This window comes from Marmota flaviventris, chromosome 1 (assembly GCF_047511675.1).
Source record: "Marmota flaviventris isolate mMarFla1 chromosome 1, mMarFla1.hap1, whole genome shotgun sequence".
NCBI classification, from domain to species: Eukaryota; Metazoa; Chordata; class Mammalia; order Rodentia; family Sciuridae; genus Marmota; species Marmota flaviventris.
In genome coordinates, this window is record NC_092498.1 from 206,537,806 (window position 1) to 206,560,553 (window position 22,748).

At 52.7% G+C, this 22,748-nt stretch overlaps 1 protein-coding gene across 1 annotated transcript in view; it reads right to left on the reverse strand.

The window, feature by feature from the left end:
• The window catches only part of Nwd1 (NACHT and WD repeat domain containing 1), a 55,142-nt gene extending 39,394 nt beyond the window's left edge, over positions 1–15,748 (reverse strand). Inside the window, 5 exon segments of the mRNA XM_027932007.2 lie at positions 4,613–5,885; positions 10,589–10,886; positions 13,491–13,607; positions 15,669–15,703; positions 15,706–15,748. Of these exon segments, the coding sequence (XP_027787808.2) occupies positions 4,613–5,885; positions 10,589–10,886; positions 13,491–13,607; positions 15,669–15,703; positions 15,706–15,748 (1,766 nt within the window).
• Positions 15,749–22,748: the final 7,000 nt, after the last annotated feature.

Consider the following 22,748-nt stretch of genomic DNA (forward strand, 5'->3'; position numbering starts at 1 on the left):
TAGAATGCCGACCAGCATCCCTGGCCTCCTCCTCAAGACTCCGGAGCACCTCCTCCTCTGGGCATGCAGGACAACTGGAAATGTCTGCACTTTCCCTCAGGTGAGAACCTCTGGTTTGGAGCTACCTCGCATCTGCCTGTGAGCCTCAACCATCCTGCCACGCCAACCTCGAGTGAAAACATGGCACTTTCAGGGAACTGCAGCTACCCAAATCATCTCCCTGACAGTCAGTCGCCTTTCATATATCACCTCCCACCAGCCCTGGGAGGGGGGATCCTACCCCCCGTGAAATGCCCGGCTTTCCTGATTGGACCAGTCATGGGGCTAAAAAGGCCAACTGATTTCTGTCCCCCTTGGATTTTGGCATTAGGATGCAAAAATCAAGCCAGTGAGATGATGTCAGGTCCTTGAAATATGAGCTTATGCAGCCACCTGAAGCTCAAGGCAAGTGGAAGTTCCAAGGGAGAGAAAGGAAGATTCTAGAAGAGGAGCCAATGTCCACAGAGGACCCCAAGGGTGAATGGGCAAGAAATTAATACTCATGACTTTCTGGCTTCCATGGGAGCCCTGCTTCCTCCGGGTAGAGTCACCAGCGTGGCCTGAGGGGCACCCTCTACCTGGGAACGTTCCCGGTCTTGTCCTCTTGTAGAGTTCAGTGCAGCCACGACATCTCCCCCGACATGAAATCTGGTGTAGCCCTGGGATCAGCTGCAGGTGGCTTTGGATCCCCCCACCTTCCTCTTGGAATAAAGCCCTTCGTTCTCAACACTGGCATGTTCTGGTGAACAAACAAAAAGACCCCCACCATATGGAGGAACTGTGGCAATGAAGAAAGATCAAAGACTGAGCGAGAGAAAACTGCCCAAGGAACGAGCGGAGCCACGCGGTCCAGGCGGTGCACTTGGACGTCTGGCCGGCCAGCCCGGCCCAGCAGCTTTGTTGCTCGGTGTCTCTGCTGACTGGCCTGACCCGGCCTCCAGGGGACGAGCTGGGTGCCCGGGTGCTTGTGAGGAGCACCCTCCCCTCTGCAGCTCCTCGCCTGTGACTCCCGCCTACACCTGGGCTCTTGGAGCAGGGTGACCCAGGGAGCTGCTGGGAGCCACAGCCCTGAGCACCTCATGGGCAGAGCCACCAACTAAACAGTCCTTCACACAACGTGGCGATTTGACACGTGTGTGCTTTGGGTCATGGTCACCACAACTAAATTACAACCAGTGTGTGTGTGTGTGTGTGTGTGTGTGTGTGAGAGAGAGAGAGAGAGAGAGAGAGACTGACTTAAGTTCTGCCCTCAGCAAATTTCAAGTCAACAGCACAGTGTCATTGACTGCAGTCACCATGCTAACATCACAACATCAGATTCTCGTTCTCAGATCTGAGTCTCTCTTTTTCAATTGAACACAGAGGCGCTGTACCACTGAGTCACAGCCCATCCCTTTTTAGCACAGTTGCAGAGGCTGGCCTCAAACTTGAAATCCTCCTGCCTCAGCCTCCCCAGGAAATGGGATGACAGGCAGGCACCACCACAGCTGGTCTGATCCATCTTATGTCAGAAAGTTGACACCCTCTGACCAACATCTCATTATTCACCCACGCCCACCCCGGCCAAGCCCCTGGCACCCACCACTCTTCTCTCTGCTTCTTTAAGCTTGTTTTTTTTTTTTTCTTTCTCTGGCTCTGTAAACACATTGGGATTGGACTTTCCTTTTTGCCTGTGGTTGGTTCCGATGCTACGAGCCTGGAATTAAACTTAGACACCCGCCTTGTGGTCGAGTCTTTGGAAAAGTGTGCTTTAAAAGTTTTTTTCTGAAACCTCTCTGTGTACGTCTGCTTCATTACAGAGGGGGACACTGCAAAGTCTCAGCAGGAAAACCAACCAACCAACCCTCCCAAGAAAGGCTGAGCCTCACGCAGGTTTGGCTGGAGGTGTCCCCATCAGGCCGCCCGGGAGGCTCACGCCACAGGCTCCCAGCGGAGGTGTGATCCTGGGTTTGCAGCGTGGCCAGAGAGCTCGGGAGCAACGGCTTCCCGGGATCAGAGTCTAATTCAATGGCAGACCCCGCGAGGGCGGAAGGCTGACTGCAAATAACAGGCCTGGACTCTTCAAGCAAAGACAGAGGAAGAATGTTCCAGAAGAGAGGCTTCGGCAGACTGAACGTTGGTCTCCTCTAAATCCCATGCTGAAATGCTAACCCAGCAGGAATGAGACTGGAGCCTGGTAGAAAAGACCCCGAGCTCTCTCCCGCCTTTCGGCCACGTGAGGACACAGGAAGTCAGGGCCCTCACCAGAGCCCGGCCATGCTGGTGGCCCGCCTCAGACTTCCAGCCTCTAGAACAGGGAAAAATGCAACCATCCCTCAGGACCCACAGTGACGGGTGTCCAGACCCCCAAGACACCAAAATACGTAGGTGCCCAAGCCCCTTCTAGAACAGGGCACAGTGTATCCACAGCCCTCTGTCATCTCCCTCAGTGACTTAGGAAACCTGAGGCCAATGCGCTGTGCTCAGCTGCCACACTGGCCAGGACGTCACGGCAGGACAAGGTCCGCACACAGTTGGCACGGACACGTCCTTCTGAACACCTGCGGCCGGCGGAAACCGGAGACACGGAACCCGCGGCACAGAGATCTGGCGGTTCCTTTGTTAGGACAGGCCACTCAGTCTGTGACACTTCAGTACAGCAGCCTGAACAAACCAAAGCAGAGAACAAAGAGTCCCAACACCTAAATGGGATTCTGGGTCAGGGTGGGAGAGGGACAGCAATGAAGGACATTATGGGGACCCTTGGCAAGTTTGGATTGTGAAGTGTGTACTGAACATCATCGTGTCCACATTGATTTCTTAACTTCAGAATTGTCCTGTGGCAATGTGAGATTCTGACTGCTTTTGTTCTTGGGAATTGGGTGAATCATTCAGGAGGAAAACATTCAGGGAAAATTACATATGAGTGACAGACCACAGACAGACGATAGATGACAGGAGGATGCTAGAAAGATTAACAGATTGATACAGGATGGAAAGATGACAGATAGATAGATAGTTAGAGGAGGGAAAGATAGAGCTTATGTAGCAAATTGATGCAAACCAGTGATTCTGGGGGACTGTTCTTGACCAAGGCCTATTCTGCCTATGAGGACACTTGCCAATGTGCTAAGATACTTTGGGGTGTCACAGCATGTGGTCTCACCAGCACCTGGGAGCTTGCTCAGTAAATGCAAGGCACAGGGGAGCCTCCCCTGCAAAGAATGGGGGCTCCGTGTCAGCAGCACCGAGGCTGAGAAACCAGGTGTCTAGGAATTCTTCACGCTGTTCTTGTCATCATCGATAAATCTCAAGTTATTTTAAAGTAAAAATTTTACAAAATAAATTCTATAGGCAAATCCATGGAGACAGGAAGATGAGTGCTGACAAGGACTGGGGAAGGGACACGGGGAGTGACTGCTAACAGGGACAGGGTGTCCTTTGTGGGTGACGGAAATGTTTTGGTGACATTTGCATAGCATGGGGAATGCGTTAAAAACCACTGAACTGTATTCAATTTCCTGAGTCCAAAGGCACAGCTCGGGAGGAGGATGAGTCCTGAAGTACCGCTCCCCAGCAGGATGAGAACTCTTAACAATATCAGAACAGCTACGAGAGAGGATTTTGAATGTTCTCACCACGAAGAAATGATCAACGTTTGAGATGATGGCTAGCCTAAGTATTCTGAGTTGGTCATTATACAGGTAGTGAAAGGTCACACTGAGACCAAAAACGGGTGCAATGATTGCCTGTCAATTACAAAATTAATTAAATTTGGGGGGTTACTGGGGGATTGAACCCAGAAGCGTCCTACCACTGAGCTATATCCCCAGTCCCCCAGCCCTGTTTGTACATTTTATCTTGAGACAGGGTCTCACTCAGTTGCTGAGGCTGGCCTTGAACTTGTGATCTTCCCACCTCAGTCTCCCAAGTTGCTGGGTTGCAGGCGTGCCCACCACCCTTGGCTAGAAATCAATTAAAAATTTTAAAGATTTTTTAAAAGAAATAATTTACATTGTGTGAATTGTACTGGGCTGAAGAAGAGTGTCCCCCCAGGATCTGTGCCCACCAAAGCCTGGGAATGTGAGCTGACTTAAAAAGCCTCGCTGCCTCTTTGGAGGTAACCTAGATACAAAGACACCGTCCTGAACCAGGGTGGGCCTTAACTCAGTGTGTGGTCCCCACAGGGAGGAGGAAGCTGTGTGGACAGAGACAGAGACTGGAGCGTCCCACCCACAGGTGAGGGATGCCAGGCTCGGCTGCATCACCAGAATCAGGGAAAAAGGCATCCGGCAGGCCCGCCCCAGAGCCCCTGGAGGGAGCACGGCCCTGCCGCACCGTAATTCTGGACTTCTGGCCTCCAGAACGGTGGGAGAATGACTCCATCATGCTAAGCCCCCCAGCTGCGACTTCTACAGCAGCCCAAGAAACCAATGATGAATTAGATCTCGATTTTAAAAAGAGCTGAAGGGCTGGGGTGCAGCTCTGGGGCGCAGCATGTGCTGAGCCCGCCCAAGGCCCTGGGGTCCAGCCCAGCCCACCACGACCCCGACGACTCACAACAAGACAATAAAGCCACACGACTGGGCCTTACCGGGAAGACACGATGTAACCCAGCACGTGGGCCACCAGGAGCTGCCCGTGCGTCTGCTCCAGGCGGGCACAGAGCTGGTGTGTCGCCTCCTCGGCGGTGGAGGCCAAGGGCGCGGGCACGGTGAAGGAGGCCCATTTCCGGGCCTCCTCAAAAGCCAGCCTCAGCCGCCCTGGGTGACCGCAGTCTGGAAGGCTGGCCCAGAGCAGGTCCCGCTGCGTGGGGCTCAGGGTCCTCCTTGCTGCCACCAACAGGAGCTGGATCATTTCTTGTCCTTGGTTCCCAGAGAGGGGCCTCACCTCCCAGTAGGCCTCGGGGTCCGAGACCGTCCGCCGCACGGTGTCCAGAGCCCCCCGCTGCCCCGAGCAAGCTGAGAGGATGAGGTGCACCTTCGGGGGACACCTGAGAGGCAGCCAGGGGATCCTCCGGGAGCCTCGGACAGAGTCCAGGTCGTCCACGGAGTCCAGCAGCAGCACCAGGGACTCGAAGTTCCTGCGGGAGACGGTGTGGAGGAGGCCGCGCAGGAGCTGGGCCACCCTGGCCTGGGCCTCCAGGACCTGGGGGGGCGGCGGGGGCAGCCCGAAAGCCAGGCACACTTGGAAGCAGAGGCTCTTCAGGAGGCTGCGGGCGTCGGAGCTCATCTGCGAAGTCCCCAGCAGCCGCAGGACCGTCACCGTCTTGTGGCCGAGCAGCCCGGGCATCTGCTCAGCCAGCTTGCACATCAGGGCAGACTTCCCGACGCCCGGGGGGCCGAAGAGGACCACGGGGCCGTGGGGCTGCCTGTCGTCTCGTCTGAGCCGCTGCCCGAGCTGAGCCAGCAGCTCCCGGCGGCCACAGAAGGTCCCGGTGGCCTCTGCGCTCTGCCAGAGGTGGTGGCGGATCTCCTGGTAGAGCCAGGCCAGGTCGTGCCTGGCCAGCTGCAGCTCCCGGAGATGCTCGAGGACCTGGTGGTCAGCCCTGGCCACAAACTGCTCTCCCAGCTCCCGGAGGTAGCGGGCGTGAGCCTTGTTCTTGGGGTTCACCAGGTCTCGGCTCCACGGCAGGCGGTGGGTCTTGAGGACCCCGGGGTGTGTGTCAGTGATGCGCCCCTTGAGGTCCCTCAGAAGGTTCTGGGCGTCAGTATCCAGGCAGCCGTCTGCGAGCCGGTCCACCATCTTGAGGGCGCCATCCTCCAGGATGTGCTTGTTGAGGTCCTGGATCTCTCGGAGGAAGACAGTGGCGCCCTGCTCCCCGGCCGCTGAGCCCAGCAGGCCCCGCTCCATCTCCCACTCGATGACTGCAAAGCAGAGGGGTAGAAAGGCTGGTCAGCAGGGGGTCCCTGGGTCCCGGGTTCAAGTTCAGCATGTGGTGGAACTACCTGGGCACCTTCCCAAAACCCGCAGGGCTGGACCCACCTCCAGAAGTTCTGATTCAGAACTCACGGGGGCCTGTGAGTCTGCACGTCCAACAAGCCTGCAGGGACCGCCGGTCCAGGACCAGCACCGATTTAGCCACCATTATTAATCAACTGACCTCTGCAGCAACCAGCTCATGTGGAAAAGCAGCCCATCATCAAATAATACAAAAGTCAGCCCCGAGTTCCCACAGCACCCAGCTATCCAGCAGTTCCACTCCTAGAACTCTGCCCCGAACTGAAAACAGGTATTCAACAAACACTCGAACACCCTCAATCACAGCAGCCCAAAGGTGAAGACAGTCTAAACGTACAGCATTGGATAAAGTGATGAACAAAATGTGGTTCAGCCACACGGTGGAATATTGTACAGCCACGAAAAGGGGTGAGGCACTGACACCTGCTGCAAGGCAAAGGAACCTCAGAAATGTCATGCCAGACGCAGAGGCCACAGGGTGTGTGGTCCCTCTGAAGTCCGGGGTCCAGACCTGGCAGACCCATAGAGCCAGAAAGTGGATCAGTGGCTGCCAAGCACACGGAGAGGGTAGTGGGGAGTGACTGCTAGAGGGGATGGGGTCTCCTTTCAGGGGGATGAAAATATTCTGGCTGCACATCATTGTGAATGTACCTAATGCCACCAAATCGTTCCCTTTCCAAAGGTGAATGCTATGCTATGTGAACTCAGCTCAATTAAAAAAAAAAAAAATCCAGTGTGTCTATTTCAGGTGCCTCCTTCACATATTCCATCAACAAGCATTGATTGTGCTTCTATTTGTGCCGGCTTCTGCTCTCCACACTGGGAACACAGGTCCCTGCCCTGGCAGAGTGGACATTCCTGTCTAAATGAATAAATGGCAGCATAAACGGACAGACAGCTGGTGGAGAAACAGCTGGTCTTTCCCAACTGAGAAGGACAAGTGGGTATTTGAAGCTACAGGAAAAATGTGTGTGTGTGTGTGTGTGTGTGCGCACACGCGCGCACACGTGCATCTGCAAAAGGTGGGAAGCTGGGAGTTTTTAATGAGACTGGCTTCCGTGGGGAGACAGCAGTTCATTCTGTCCTAAGAGCAAGGATCAGTGCCTTTAAGCATAAAGGGCCAGAGAGTAAGTGTCCGAGGCCCTCACAGGCCAGGCGGTCTCGGTCACCACAGCAGACCCAGCTGCCAGGGCACGACTGTAACCAGGCAGCGTGCGGACGAAAGCACCTGGGCACGTGCCAGCAAAGCTGCATTGACAAAATCAGGCAGCTGACGGAGCTGGCCGCAGCCCAGGCTGGCCGACCCCTGCCCCAGGGCCTGCAGCCGCTGCCCCAGGACCCACATTTTCCAGGACCAGGGCCCACCCTGACTCTCCTTGGAGGCTGTTGTTTTGAAGGAGTCCGACGGGAGGAGTTATTTTTGAAGCTGCTCTGGGCTCAGCGGAGGCTCCCAGTTCTCTGCTGCTGAAGGCCCCGGGCCCTGGGGACCGACTACGGCAAGTCAGAGTTAAGAGCCGCAGGCAGGGGTCGGGGCTCAGGGGTGGAGCCTCGCCCAGCACGTGGAGCACTGGGCTTGATTCTCAGGACCCCATGAAATAAATAAGTAAATAAAATAAAGTCAATGTGCCCATCTACAACTAAAATAATATTTTAAAAAAGTTAGGAGCCGCCCAAAAGTTCTCCTTGGCCAGATGTGGTGCACACCTGATTTCCCAGCTACCTGGGAGGCTGAGGCAGAAGTCTGAGATCAGCCTCAGCAACTTGGTGAGACCCTATCTTGAAATAATTTTTTAAAGGGGGGCTGGTGTTGTGGCTCAGTGGTTAAGAACCCCTGGGTTCGCTCCTCAGGACCAAAAAAAAAAAAAGTAGAAAAAGAAAAGGGAGAAGGCTGGGAATATAGCTGAACCCCCCCCCCCCACCACTGCCGGGTTCAATCCCCAATTACACACATACACACACACACAATCCTCCTTTGAGAGCCCTCACGACCCCTTGGCCTCAAGGGAGGAAGGTAGGGATGAAGGCAACTACATTCCCAAATGGAATCCTTCTCAGTCACTGTGTGGCTTTGGGAAAATCTCTGTACCTCTCTGAGCCTGTTTTCTCCCCTGTAATGTGGGTGTACCCGTCCATCCTGATGGGGGCGCTGTTGTGAGACTTTTCTATGGAATAATGCTTGGGAGAAGCGGAGCATTCTACGTGGGAGGGAAAGAAGCCAGTCTCAAAAGGTTAAGATGGTGAGCTTCCATTGTGTATTGTTCAAGTGACACATTAGAGAGATGGTGGTGCATTCGAGGCTGCCAAGAGCTGGGGGTTCAGGGGAAACAGAGTGTGGTTATAAACAGGTAGCAGGGAAAGGCAGCGGAAAAGGGGGTGCAGCAGGAGAGAGAGGGAGAACCCAGACCCTGAATCCCAGCCTAACCTCAGGGAAACAGCAGACCAAGGACATGCTAGAAAAGACCTGGCCAGATTTCCTCCAAAGTGTCAAGGTTGCCAAGCACGGTGCAGCCTGCAATCCCAGCTCTCAGGAGGCTGAGGCAGGAGGATCACAAGTTCAAGGCCAGCCCCAGCAATTTAATGAGACCCTGTCTCAAAATAAAATAAAAAAGGGGCTGGCGTTGTAACTCCGTGGTCGAGCGCTTGCCTAACACGTGTGAGGCCCTGGGTTTGATCCTCAGCACCACATAAAATAAAGGCAATGTGTCCATCTACAACTAAAAACAAAATCTTAAAAAAAATGTATTTAAACTAAAGTAAAATTTAAAAGTCTGAGGGTGAGACTCAGTGGTGCAGGACTTGCCTAGCAGCATGTGTGAGAGCTGGTTCCATTCCCTGAACTCTGTGTGTGTGGCCGGGGGTGGGGGTGGGGTGTCAAGGTCACCCAGAACAAGGAAAGAATGTGAAACTGTCGCAGACCAGTTTTAGCAAATGTACAGTAAAATCATATTTATATAAATTTCTTCTTTCAATATATTGATATGAATCAATATATTTAATGTTGAGAATATAAATTCATGTATTAAATATGTTGATGGTAGAAATGAATATATTTAATATTTTAGTTAATAGTCCTCCTTTTTCTGTGCTTTCAACTACCTGAGGTCAATGGTGGTTTGAAATAATTCATGTTTTAAATTGCACACCATTCTGTGTCCTGAGACAAAATCTTGTGTCATCCTGCTCCATCCCTCCTGGCACCTGAATCATCCCTGTGTCCAGCGTATCCAGGCTGTATATGCTACCCACTCATTAGTCACAGTAGCCGTCTGGGTTATCAGACCAACACTGGGGTACCACAGTGCTTGTGTTCAAGTAACTTTCATTTTACTTAATAATGGTCCCTAAGTGCAAACTTTTATTAGAGTCAATGGTTATAAATGGTTCTATATTGTTACTTGTTAGTGTTAAGCTATTGCTGTGCCAAAGTTTAAATTAAACTTGATCAGAGATATGTCTATAAAGGGGAAAACTCAACCTATGCAGGGCTTGGTGCTATCTGCAGTTTTGGGTTCCACTGGATGATTGTGGGATGTACCCCCTGTGGATAAGCGAGGGCTACTGTGATATACATTTACCTCCTCAAAATCCATATGCTGACCTCCTACTAACTCATAGATAGAGAAGAGCCTATCTCTGTTGGACGGCAGGCAGTGGTGGAAACAACTTGGTCATGTTGTGTTTGTAAAAAAATCTTTCTAGCAGTGAGTGTGGAAGACAGACGAGAGTGAGGGGTGGGGGGCTGTGGCCAGGAGGGCGGCGAGGGCACAGAAGTCCTCTGCAGTGGAGGGATTCCCAGGGACAGGAACCTTCTGGGGAGGTGGAGCCACCATAGGCTGGAGGGCTGGGGATAAACTCAGTGTTCCTGACCCGCCCCCTTGGGCGACCACGACTCCTCCCTCCTGTGTGCGCCTGGTTCCACCTCAGAGGCAGGTGCCAGAAGTCTGGAGACTCACACACACACACACACACACACACACACACACACACACAGGGCCAGATCAGCGCCTCTCAGCAGGGGCTGCTCTTGGGCCACCACGGGGGGTCAATTCTTCTACTCTGCCTGAGACTAAGCTAGGTTTTAGCACTACAAATCTTTTTCTCGTTTTTTGGTACTGGTGATTGAACTTGGGGCATTCCACCACTGAGCCCCATCCCCAGCCCTATTTTGTATTTTATTCAGAGACAGGGTCTCACTGAGTTGCTTAGGGCCTTGCTAAATTGCTGAGGCGGGCTTTGAACTTGTGATCCTCCTGCCGCGGCCTCCTGAGCTGCTAAAATCATAGGCTACAAACCTTGCATCCTGCGAAGCCCTCTATTCCAGGCAAATTGGGATGGTGGTGACCCTAGAATTCTTCCCCCACCCCACACCAGAGGCCTTTCTGGGAGAAAGGCTGAAGGATCCAGGGAAATGCGGAGGGTCCCAAGGTCAAGATCACAGAGGACTTGTTGCACTATCTTGCAGCAGTAAAATCCCTTTTCCAGAGCGCACGTCTGGGCGCTAGGTGGGATTGGCATTGACGGCAAGGCTGCATTTGGGGCCCTGGAGATGCACATTCTGGGTACACGGTCCATTTCACGTGCACCACGGAGGGGCTCCCTGTAGCCTCACCTGACCGGTGGTGGCGGTGCCACTGCTCCTGGCTGATGAGGCCCCGCCTCCAGGCCTCCTGAGCTCCAGAGCGAAGGACAGAGGTCAGAGTGGCCTCCTCAGGCCCAGGAGCCTCTCTGCCACCTGTCGCCTGCAGGACGTAGGTAGGAGGAACTGAGTTCTCGTCTCTCCGGAAGCGTCGTGCCACCAGCTCCAGGTCACGTGGCCTGGTGGTCAGCTGGGCCCTCAGTGCCTCCCACTCCTTCTCCTCGATCACTGAGGGGACTGGACAGGGGCCATACTGGTCACCTACAAGGGCCTGGCAGAGAAATGGGCAGAGAGGGGAGTACAGCTTCAGATCTCCAAGTGGCACTCAGCTCTGAGCCCAGAGAGGAGCTCATGAACCCCCTGAGTGTGGGCCTGCGGTAATGCCAAGGTTGATGATTACTAAGTGCAGACTGGGCACGGTGGCACCCGCCTGTCATCCCAGTGGCCAGAAGGCTGAGGAAGAAGGATTGTGAGTTCCAAGCCAGCCTCAGCACAAGTGAGGCGCTAAGCAACTCAGTGAGACCCTGTCTCGAAATAAAATACAAAATAGGGCTGGAGATGGGGCTCAGTGGTCGTGTACCCCTGGGTTCAACCCCTTAGTACCAAACAAAAACAAAAACAAAAACCACTTCAGGTTGGTGCCAAAGTCTTGAATTTCCTCATGGTAAGATGGAAGCAATCACCCACCCCATTGGGTTGTTCCAGAATATTCCAGGGGTATGTTCCTGGGAAAGCTGGATAAAGGGAATCGAGGATGATGGGACGTTGAAGGGCCTCGGTCCCTTCGACAGTAATGGTCTTGGAGGAACCAGAAAGATTGGAAAAGTCACCACCAGTGGAGATCAGGGTGAGGAGCCCTGGCTGGTGCATGGGAGCAGGGAAATAGGAAGAGCTCCCAGCAGGAGCGACTTGGGGCTCTGGAGACACTGGAGCTGCTGGTGTCCCAAGAGACACCTCTAAAAGGAAGCGCCGTGGGGAGCCGTCCCCTGCTGATGTGCTGCCTAATGGCTTGTTTACCAGAGCCGCCTCCAGGCTCCCAGCACAGCGGATTTCCATGGAAAGTCCCCCAGATCAGAGCCTTGGAGGACAACAGTGGTGGGCATCTCGGACAGTGGAGGGGCAGGGCCGGGTTCAACAGGGAAGCAAGAGTGAGCAGAGGTCACCGGCCCTGGAGCCCTTCTGGAAGGTTCCCAGGCTGACTGGTTAGACCTGGGGAGGCCTGGAGATCATCCTCCATCTCCCAGCCATCTGGAGGCCGAGATGTGCTTTTTGCTGCCTGCAATTTGGATTGCAAAACCTAATTCCTCCTAGAGTTCTTCCCCCCCCCCCCCCCCCCCCCCGCCTCTCTCTCTCTCTCTCTCTCTCTCTCTCTCCCTCGCTCTCTGTTTTCTGTTTTCAAACATTTTTTTCCCCCTTGGAAACTCAACAGCATGATCACGGAGTTCCTTTGGAAAATTAAATTTTAAAAACCAGAAAAATGATTGTGAAGGGAATTTCTAAGCAGGGCTGTGGAACCTTCCAGATGTTAGAACACATTTTAAAGCAAGAATCATTCAAATAAATCAGTGCTAATATATGAAGAGACGAACCCAGCAAAAATAGGCCCACACAGGAGCAGCCCTACCTACAGTAATGTAGAATGCAGAAGGCTCTCTCAGCCCGTGCCTGGGTCTGAGTTTGGTTGGTTGGTTGGTTTTGCTCTCGAGGGAGGTCTAATCTATGAGGCAGCACTATCCAATGGAACTTTCTACAAAGCTGGGAGAATATTAATCTGTGCTGTCCAACATGACACCCTCTTGTTGCAATGCAATCAGTGCAAAGGAGGAACTGAAATCTTAATTCTATTTTATTTTAATTAGTCTAACTTGCATTGCTCACGTGATTCTTGATCCTTGCAATGCTACAGCCAGAGAGACTCTGTCCATTCGTCCCCCACCCCCACCCCAGCAAACAGCTCTCTCTCCTACATTTTTTTTTTTTAATTTATCTCTGGGAGAGTTTCTTTCCTCTTATTTGGAGCTGCTAAACGCTTCTTCGTGATTTGATTAAGGCGAGTGGGGCAAAGATACTTTATTTTTTTCCTTCTTTGCTAACTAGAATAAGGGTTGTCAGACTTTTTCTGGAAAGTGCCACACTGTCCGTATTTTAGCCTCTGAAGTCCAGAGGGTCCAGGTCAAGGAGTCCCAGCTTGCTATCATTCAGTCCCAGACTTTATGTAAATAGATGGGAGTGGCTGAGGGACAATAAAATGTATTTACAAATACAAGCCCCGGGCCAGGTTTGTCCCACAGGCTGTAGTTTGGTAGCCTCCGCTCTAGGGCTTGAGAGAAATGTCAGACTTCTCAGATGGATCTGGAACTTGATGTGGCATTAAGCCAAGGTGCTGAAATATAATTCAAGGACAAAGGTTCACCCTGTTCATTGTGAGCTGGGGATTGTTTTGATGAACAAGGGGGCACACAAGAGACGGCTAGCCATGGAAAGTGCACCTGCCATCCACGGGTACATGGAGAAAAGAATTCCCCAAACCCTGTGGGTTCCCACTTTCCCTCTGGCTTCCCAGAGTCACACAGACATGAAGGGGGGGAAGGAGGAGGAAGGTTCCATCAAATTCTAAGATTCTTTCCAGCTTTAACATTCTATCCTCCAGCTCCTCTGCTGCTTCATTTGACTAGTAATGCCTCGATCCCAGCTAGGGCCGCAGAAAGAATGCGGGATCCATTGGCCGTGTCTGCCCTGGGCAGGCTTTGGGAACAGGTATGACCGAGAAATGCCACACGCTTCCCTCCTCTGTTTGCTTTGGCTGGGGATCAGGGCCCACATCCTGGAGATGGAAAAGGCAGTAAGGTCTCCCCCTCCCTCCCGAGGGACTCACAACAAAAGCTGGCCCGATGGACGTCTTGCGACACCGGTCCAGCTCTTCCAAGCAGATTTCGGTGGTCATGTGGTCAGTGGCCTCCGAGTTCTGAATTCCCCACCTCAGATCAACAACCTGGGGATTATAAGGGTGGGGGTTGTCAGGGAGGTGACATGATGGGTGATTTTTTTCAACTCCCTTTGACAAAAGCATAAAGTTCCTTTCAATAATTTTTTGGGGGAGGGGGAACCAGGGATTGAACCCGGGGGCACTTTACCACCAAGCCCCATCCCCAGCTCTATTTATTTAGAGGCAGGGTCTCACTGAGTTGCTCAGCACCTCACTTTTGCTGAGGCTGGCTTTGAACTCGTGATCCTCCTGCCTCAGCCTCCCGAGCCACTGGGATGACAGGCATGTGCCATCGAGCCCAGCTCCTTTTTATAATTTTTGACACTAGGAGGATTTCTGGATTAAAAGAATTCAAACAATATCCATAATCTCTGCGTGATCATGAGAAAAAAATCAGGTAGACCCAGATTAGGGGGCAGGGAGTGATCCAGGATGCCCAGCGGGTCCTCCGTTAGGCAGCCACGGCCGTGAACAATAAGGAAAGACTAAGGACTGTCACAGTCCAGGGCAGCCTACCAGGTGGGACCCTGGGTGGGATCCTCCACCAGAAAGAACTGGCCGCGAGGAATAAAATCTGGAGGTTGCTTAATAGCAATGTACCCGTGTGGCTTTGGTAGTTGTAAAAAATGTTACAATTATGGCAAGGCAGTTGTTCCGGGTTCGTGAGATCTTAACAGTGGGAGAGAGGCGGTGCAGGGAAACTCTCTGTACCGTCAGGCAAACTTCCTGTCAACCTAAACCCAAAGTCAAAGATTTACTTGAAAATGACATTTGAAAACCATTTTGAGAAAGATAACCGGGTGTTTTCAAACTGCTCCTTTTTAAACGAAGATGGGTCCATGCATGCTTCCAGATCCTTCTTTGTAAAGGAGGGTATTTAGTTGGACCGAAATTGGGTGCAGCCAGGTCTCCTTGGCAACCGCACGCTTGCGGTCCATTTCTGATCGCCAGAGGGAGGCGGGCAGGATGGTTCAATTCAAGAGGCAAAGCTGAGCCTGGGGGAGTCTGGAATGAGGGGAGAAGATGGTCTCGGGACAGCTGTCTTCTTCCTAACATCTTTAGCTCAGAGAGAAAGAAACACAAACTGCAGCCAGGGGTAAACTAGCAGTGGGACTGAGGGTGGCCGGAGGGAAACAGGGCAGGATCCTCAGTCATGGGTGCAGACAAGGGAAAAGAGTCAAGACCGGCCTTAGGAAGGGCTTTTGCCTGGGACCACTGTCTCCTGACTGCCTTGAGGACACTCAAGGTCCAGCACTTAGCTCGGGTGTGGGCATCAAACAACCACAGGGGTCTGAGCAGTTTGCTGTCCACCTGTTTTCCTGTTAGTGCCTCTGACATTGAACTCTCTCTCGCAATCAATGACAGAGCGGATTCCCAGCATGACTTCTTTCTTAGTACTCTCTAAATGGTGCTTCATCTTTTAATCAAACGGGACTTTGATGCCATGAATCGCTGTTGTACATCCAAGGAGGCAGCCTCAGTTCCAGCTGAGACTCCAGAGACGGTTCCTCAGTTTCTGCATTGAGAAGTTCAAGAAACCGAATCCCCAGACTGGGATTAGTCCAAGAGTCATAGAAGACCCTGTGTGGGGACCGTGGGGACTGTGCCCAGTGAGCAAAACATCAGTGCTCCAGGAAGAAGAACATCCCACCGCCATCCTCACCCCCAAAACCACGGAGAGTCTTGACTTCCTCCCGAAGCTGCCCCCAGGACACGGAGGCCCCCAGGGCAGGACCAAAGCTGACACTTAAATGACATGCTCAAGGTCACACCTTCAGGGAGGCAGTGGTGGACCGGGGCTCCAAAGCAATCTCTCCTAGCCATGATGCCTTGCCCCCCGCAGGGCCAGCCCCAGGCCCACGGCCCTAATGCTCCTGTCTGCTCCTGTCTGCTTGTCTCTGTCCCACGACCTTTTCTGCACAGCCACCTCGCAGGGGGGTTTGCAGGGCCCAGGGCAAAAGCACAGCAGATCTCTTGTTTTAAAATCACTGTGACTTTCAAGACCCAACAAGGAAGGCGTTAAGCCGGCCTGGAGCCCTTCCAGCGATGGCTCAAGGCAGCCCTTACCTCGAATGTCAGGCCGTGCTTTTGGCAGAAGGTCTGCACTTGTGGGCAGGCGGCAGACTGCAGGGCCTCCCTCTCTGCATCCATATCTGCAAGGAACGCCGCGAGGCTGTGAGCGGGAAGCAACCCGAACTCCCCACCCCGCCCCAAAGCTCTGCTTATCGCCTCCTGTGTCCCCACCAAGGCCAGAGCCGCCTGGAGCAAATCAAAGATACAGAAACCATCAAGTAAACTCAAGGAAGGGGCTGGGCTGGGGCTCAGGGGCAGAGCACTTGCCTGGCACGAGCGAGGCCCTGGGTTCCATCCTCAGCACCACATAAAAATAAATGAATAAAGTAAAGGTATTGTGTCCATTTACAGCTATAAATAAATAAGCAAACCCAGGGAGGCCAGCCATTCTGGGGGCCTGGGACTTTCCCAGGACAAACTATTTAAATCCCATATCCCAAGAAACTTTCCCCTCTGTCCTGGGCCAACCAAGACGATTGGTCACCCACCCTAGATGAGGGTGGCCAGGTAAAACACGGGATGCCTGGCTGAATCTGCATTCCACATAAGCTCTGGAATACCTCGTTAGCTAAGTATGTCCCATTGCATGCAGTATTTGGGATATACTTATGCTAAAGGATATTGGTCATTTATCTGACTCGCAAATTGAACTGGACATCCTGGTGGTGTGGGCTGTTGTGTTTTGTTTTTCTAAATCTGGCAGCCAGGCCCAGTATAAGCTTAGACCCCAAGACCGTCCCCACCAGTGACTGCACCGTGTAGTCTTGTGCCAAGTGTCAGGCTATCCTCAGTTTCCCTTTCCATAAAATGGGGGCGGTGCCTCTCTTTGCAGGGCTGCAGGCTCCCCAAAGTCAAGGACTTGCCTTGGACATTGCTGAAGTCTCAGCCCCCAACCCAGGAAGTGCAGTTGGATCACTGAATCTCCCAAGTAGCTCTGAGTGAAGAAATCTTTGTTTTCTGTTTGACCAGGGGGTTGTCACTCTGGTATCCATGAGAGGAGTTTCTCAGAACTACTGATGCAAATAAAATAGATCTGTCTAGGGGCCTTAGCATGATGGCCGACCCTGGTGTCCAGTCTTGGATATGCCTCCTACTCCCCTCGTCATCATCCCCATCTGCAGTGTAGTAAGGTCTCGTCCTGCCTTACCAGTGCCTCAGGCTATTTAAACGTGTCCGTAAAATATTTGTCAGACAGTTACGTTGCGCCCAGACCCTTGGTGAGCATCAATGGCACAATATCCAGGGAGAGATATGTAATTAACCTGTGTAGGGTCTCAGGCCTGTCATCCCAGCGATTCAGAGGCTGAGGCAGGAGGATCGCGAGTTCAAAGCCAGCTTTAGCAACTTAGTGAGGCCCTAAGCAACTCAGTGAGACCCTGTCTCTAATAAAATACAAAATAGGGCTGAGATGTGGCTCAGTGGTTGAGTGTCCCTGAGTCCAATCCCTGGTACCCCAAAATAAATAAATAAAATAAAAGAGCTGGGGATGTAGTTCAGTGACAGAGTGTTTGCCTAGCATGTGAGAAAACCTTGGTTCAATCCCCAACACTGCAGAGAGAGAGAGAGCGCTACTAACTAAAAAATGTCAGCTGGTTATTCATAGTCATATTAACATTAAATCAGATTGTTTTAAAAATTTAAAAAAAAAACTGAACTTACACCGGAAGACAGTACACTAAAAGACAAGATTGTGAAGAAGGCAAAACTCATCACCTCCAAATTATTGACTCCATTTTTTTAAATTTATTTTTTTAGTTGTATTTGGACACAACACCTTTATTTCACTTGTTTATTTTTTTGTATGTGGTGCTGAGGATCGAACCCAGGGTCTCGCACGTGCGAGGCGAGCGCTCTGCCACTGAGCCACAACCCCAGCCCCTATCTGACTCCATTTACCATGAGCTTTGCACTTGAAGCTGTTAAAAAATACCAACTTGGGATAATAGAAATGGTAGATCATGGTGTGCTACTTCATGGTTTGGTAAATTCGATTGGCAGCTCGAAGCTGTAGGGGGAATATTTACAGCACAGAAATTGGCAGCCAACCTGGATCGGGTGTTTGGCTGTGGGTGGTATTTGTGGGTTTGCTTTCTCTTTTGGAAAACAATCATGAACCGTTCGCCAGGACATGGCTCTATGTGGTTGTGGCTCTTGTGAAGCTCACGGCCTGGTGGCAGGGGACACAAACTCAATGATGGCAACTTATGAAAAGTGCTGCTTGGGAAGCCACGGTGGGCTGTGCTGGAGAACAGGGTCGACCCACTCTCCACAGGGGCAGAGGGGACTCCCTGAAGAGGAGGTGTTGATGCCGAAACCCACAGATGGGAAGGCCCAGGGAAGGGGACCTCGGGGTGAGGGTCTTGACGCGAGGCTCAGGGCTTCGTGGTTCCAGGACCTGCCAGACACGAGTGTGGCTACGACACTCGGACGAATTGAAGATCGTATGAGATACAGTTAGGGAGGTGGACAGGGTCCTGTCACGCAGGATCGTGTAGCTGTGGCAAGAATCTGGCACTTTTTAAGCCCAGTATATGCACATGTCTTATAGATATTAGTTGCAATATCATACGCCACTCACGACAACTCTGTTAAGCCGGCTCTCAGCCCAGCTCATGGAGGAGGAGACAGAGGGTCCAGGAGGCTCCCGCTCACTGGTTCCCAGGTGGGTCACTAGCTGAGCTGCATTCACATGAAGGTCTCTTGGAGGACCCTGTGAACCATGTCCATTATTACCCTGGCACCCCCAAGACTGCCCACTTGCCCGGGGCCCTCAGTCCTGCCTGCACCTTACCTGAGACGGTGGAGCTGATGAAGATGGCCACGTTGCTGGGTGGAAGCTCCGGGAGGGGACCTGGCTGCCCGTGGAGAAGCCGCCGGCGGGTGCCTGGGCTGAGGGGCTCCAAGCTCATGCTGCCCACCCACCTGGACGCTCCCTTCCTGGGAAGGGGTCTAAGGCCCAGGAACCTCACGCCAGTGGCCAGGTGACCTTCCTGGGAGGCCAGATGGCAAAGCCATCAGGGGGTCCGGCTGTGTCACCCTCCATGGAGCCCTCAGCCGCTGGCAGCCCCGTCCCCTCGGCGCCCAGGAGGGTGGCTGCTGCCCTGTCCGCTCTCCTGGGCCTGCGAGCGCTAACAGGGCTCTGGCCAGTGGCCTCCCAACTGGGGCCCCTGGATGCCGCCTCCTCCACACCCCGCAGCCTTCCCGGGTCCCCGCCCTGAGAGCTCAGGGGTCACCACAGCAACCGCCGTTTCCTGGTGCTGGGTTTTGGGACCCAGGGACCAGCCAGTCTCTCCCACACCTGGGTCCCCTGGGGCCTCCGTGTAAGCTGAGCCTGGGCCCAGGTGTGCCAGGGAACTGGAGGGTGCCCGGAGACAGCCTGGCACCGCGGGCAAGAAGGATACCCAGGGCGGACCCCACTCCACCCGCCACCCGCCCTCCCGCGTCCACACACCTTGAGCACCCTTCAAGCCAGGCCCGGGGGCCTGCTGCCCTACCCCCAGGGACACGTGCACTGCCTGCAGCACTTTGGGTTGTCACCAACGGGGATGGCCAGAGATGCAAAACAGACCACAGTGCCCAGGACACCCCCCCCCATGAAGAATGGTGTGTCCCCAAGTGCCGCAGTGCCAAGAAACTGAGGAACCAGCCTTGAATAAACTCTAGCCAGGTATCCGCAGGCAGCCTCCCCCGACCAGGGCCCGCTCTGTGCTGCCTCTGTGCCTGCTCTGGCTGTCCCCTCCTGCCTGGTTCACCCAGGATCGCTGTCATTCAGGAGCCCCAAGACCTTCAGGGTCTATGATTTGACAGAAGAATTTATAATTTCAGAAAAGCCACCGCAGGTTATGGTTAGGGTTGATCAAAGTGGACAGGCCAGAACCAGCCACTGGAGAAGGTAGAGGGAGGAGGGCTAGTGGCCAGGCATACAGCTGGAGAGCGGACTTCATCTCTTCTTCTTCTTCTTTTTTTTTTTTTTTTTTTTTTGGTACCAGGGATTGAATCCAGGGTCGCTTAACCACTGAGCCACATCCCCAGCCCTTTTTATGTCTTATTTATAGATAGCATCTCATTGAGTTGCTTAGGGCCTCACTAAATTGAGGAGGCTGGCTTTGAACTCACAATCCTCCTGCCTCAGCCTCCCCGGCTGCTGGGATCACAGGTGCACACTGGATAGGGGAAATAATTTCTAACATTCTATAACGCAGCGGGGTAGCTATGGCTGATAACAAGTAATTGCATATTTCAAAATAACTGATTTTGAATGTTCCTGACACAAAGAAATGATCCACGTGAGGTGGGGGGTAGGCCAATCACTCTGATCTGCTCTTTGCACATGGTATGCATGTGTTGAAATATGCTGTACTCAGAAGTATTTGTAATTATTAGGTGTTAACTGAAACTTTTTAAATATATGGATTTTGTTGGGTGTGTGTGGCTCAGTGGTAGAGCACTTGCCTAACAGGCTCAAGGCTCTGGGTCCCATCCCCAGCCCCACTGGGGGGAAATATATATATATATATATATATATATATAGAGAGAGAGAGAGAGGATCAGCCAAGGGTACAGTGCATGGGGCAGGGTCCGGGAGAGATCGGTGCTAGCTTTCCTCTGTCCCCTCCCAGTGTTGATGGCCAGCACCTAATTCTTCCAGGAACAGTGGGTGGCAATATGCATGGTGTGCTGCCAAACAGGGATCCCACCCTAAGCCTTGGTGCCCAGGTTTTGGCTGGAGGTGGTACAAAGGGACAGGTTCACCACCTCCATAGCTGACTGCAGTCCCCAGCCCCTCCTAAGGTCAACTGACTCTGTGTGATGCAAAGTGCCCACCAGCAGTCACCTGGTCACAGTCTGGTGTGACTGTGTAAGTGCTCTTATCAGCCAGGCCATTCCCAGGGCTGAGCCCATCACCTCCCAGGAGCAGGTCAGGGCTGGAGTTTAACCCTTTAAGTCCTGGTTCGGCCCAGGATGGCGGGCACACAGAATAATGTGCAGGTGTCCACGGGGTGGAGTGGGGGGGCTGGGCGGTCCATCTTAACTGTAAAGGTCCAGTAACAGAGGTGACTGTCACCATTTTACAGATGAGAAAACTAAGGCTTGGAGTGGACCTCCCCGCTTGCCCTGAAGGAGCGTCAGGCCTGGCCTGGTCCCTTCTACTCCAGAGACCCCAAAGCCAGCCTGGCCCTGCAGCCACCTGCCCACCCTCCACCCAGACCCTCTGAATTAGCCTCACCCTATTGACCCTACCGGGGCCCCTCCTCCGGATGCTGGTGTCTGTCTGCACGCTCCCTTCACCCCGGCTGCCAGCCTCCTGACCTTGAAGTGACCTCCCCCACGATGGTGTCCTTGTCTCCATGGCCTTGGGCCCTATCACACTCCAGCAGTGGCCACTCTCCCTGGATTACTGCTCCCTCATGTCCCTAGGGGATCAGTGTCCTTTGATGGTGACACTCCCCCCACATTTGTGCATATTCTCCAGCCCAGGTTTTCTCACTCTCTGAGTGACTGACATTCAGAACCAGGTCACTCTTCTTGTCTTGTGCATTCATGGTTCTACCCACTAGATGACAAAAGCAATCCCCACCACACCAAAGTCGAGATGATTTAAAGAATCTCCAGAGCTGGGCACAGAAGTGCACACACCTGTGAGCCAGCTACTTGGGAGCCGGAGCAGGAGGATCACAAGTTCTAGGCCAGCCTAGGCCATTTAGCAAGACTCTGTCTCAAAATAAAGCAATCTCCAGACATTGCCAATGCCTTGCAAGGGGCAGAATCACTCCTGGTTAAGAATCCCTGGCCTGGGGTTCTTAACCCCTGGCATGCATGAGGCACTGGGTTTGATCCCCTGCACCACATAAAAATAAACAAATAAAATAAAGGTATTGTGTCCATCTACAACTAAAAATATTAAAACAAAACAAAACAAAAACAACCTGGCCTAACACATCCAGCTTATTTCAGCCTCAGGCCCTTTGGACATGCTATACTGCATTCTTTCATGTCAGTTACAATTCAGCTTAAATGCTACCTCCTGAGAGCTTCTCCCTGACTGTCCCATTGCTCAGTGATCCTTTTAGTCACTTGAGTCCCAATGCTGTCACCCTATTTTGATTTTCTGCACAGTACTCACCACATGATTCTACATGATGTACACTGTCTCTCCTGCAAGAACGTGAGTTGCACGGGGCAAGGATCTTGTCTGCCAGGCCGGGTTGCCTGGCACATAGTAGGTGCTCAGTAAATAACTGTTACCTCAGTGGGTTCATCCACAATCGTCCATCTCTCTCGACTGCTATTGGTGGCTGCAGACACTGAGCAAGACCAGGCTTCCCCAGGGAGGGAACAGACCCTTTGCAGTATCTGTCTTCTGGCTTTCCCTGGGGACTTCAGCCTCCCTCTTCTTCTTGCTGGTGCTAGAAAGGCCAATTTAGAACCCTCTGGAGAAGCAGGTCCCAGAAGAAAGTTTTCCGAGCCCAGAGCCACCAGAAGACAAGCCTCCTGCAATTCTAGTAACTTTTGTCTTAGGTCCTTTCTGGGTCTTTCCCCGCCCAATTCTCCCAGCAACTGGGATAATGAAAAGAATTATTTGGCTCTCAGGCACCGGCTTAGCTGGGCGCTCAGCCAGGAGTGGCGGTTAACTGTTGTGTGCCAGGCTATGACCGCTCATCATAGCAGATGCCATCTGTTGAGGGTCTGGGAGGTGCCAGCCAGTTGGCATTCAGCATCAGCCGTCCAAAATACAAGCCCAAGAGGCAGATATTAGGTTCCTGTCCCATAGATGCAGAAAACAGGTCCAAGAAATGAGGTCACATGTGATTTCCAACAACCTCCTGGCCTAGTAAGAATGTCATGCTCTTTTATTTTTACTTTTTTTTTAGTTGTTGATAGACCTTTATCTTATTTATTTATATGTGGTGCTGAGAATCGAACCCAGTGCCTCATACATGCCAGGCAAGTGCCCTACCGCTGAGCCCCAGCCCCAGCCTTATAATGCTTTGATGAGAGAGTGAGCCTGCACCACACCTGGGTCATAGGAGGGGCCCATGAGATGTTGGCCGTGACTGATCCCCATCGTGACCA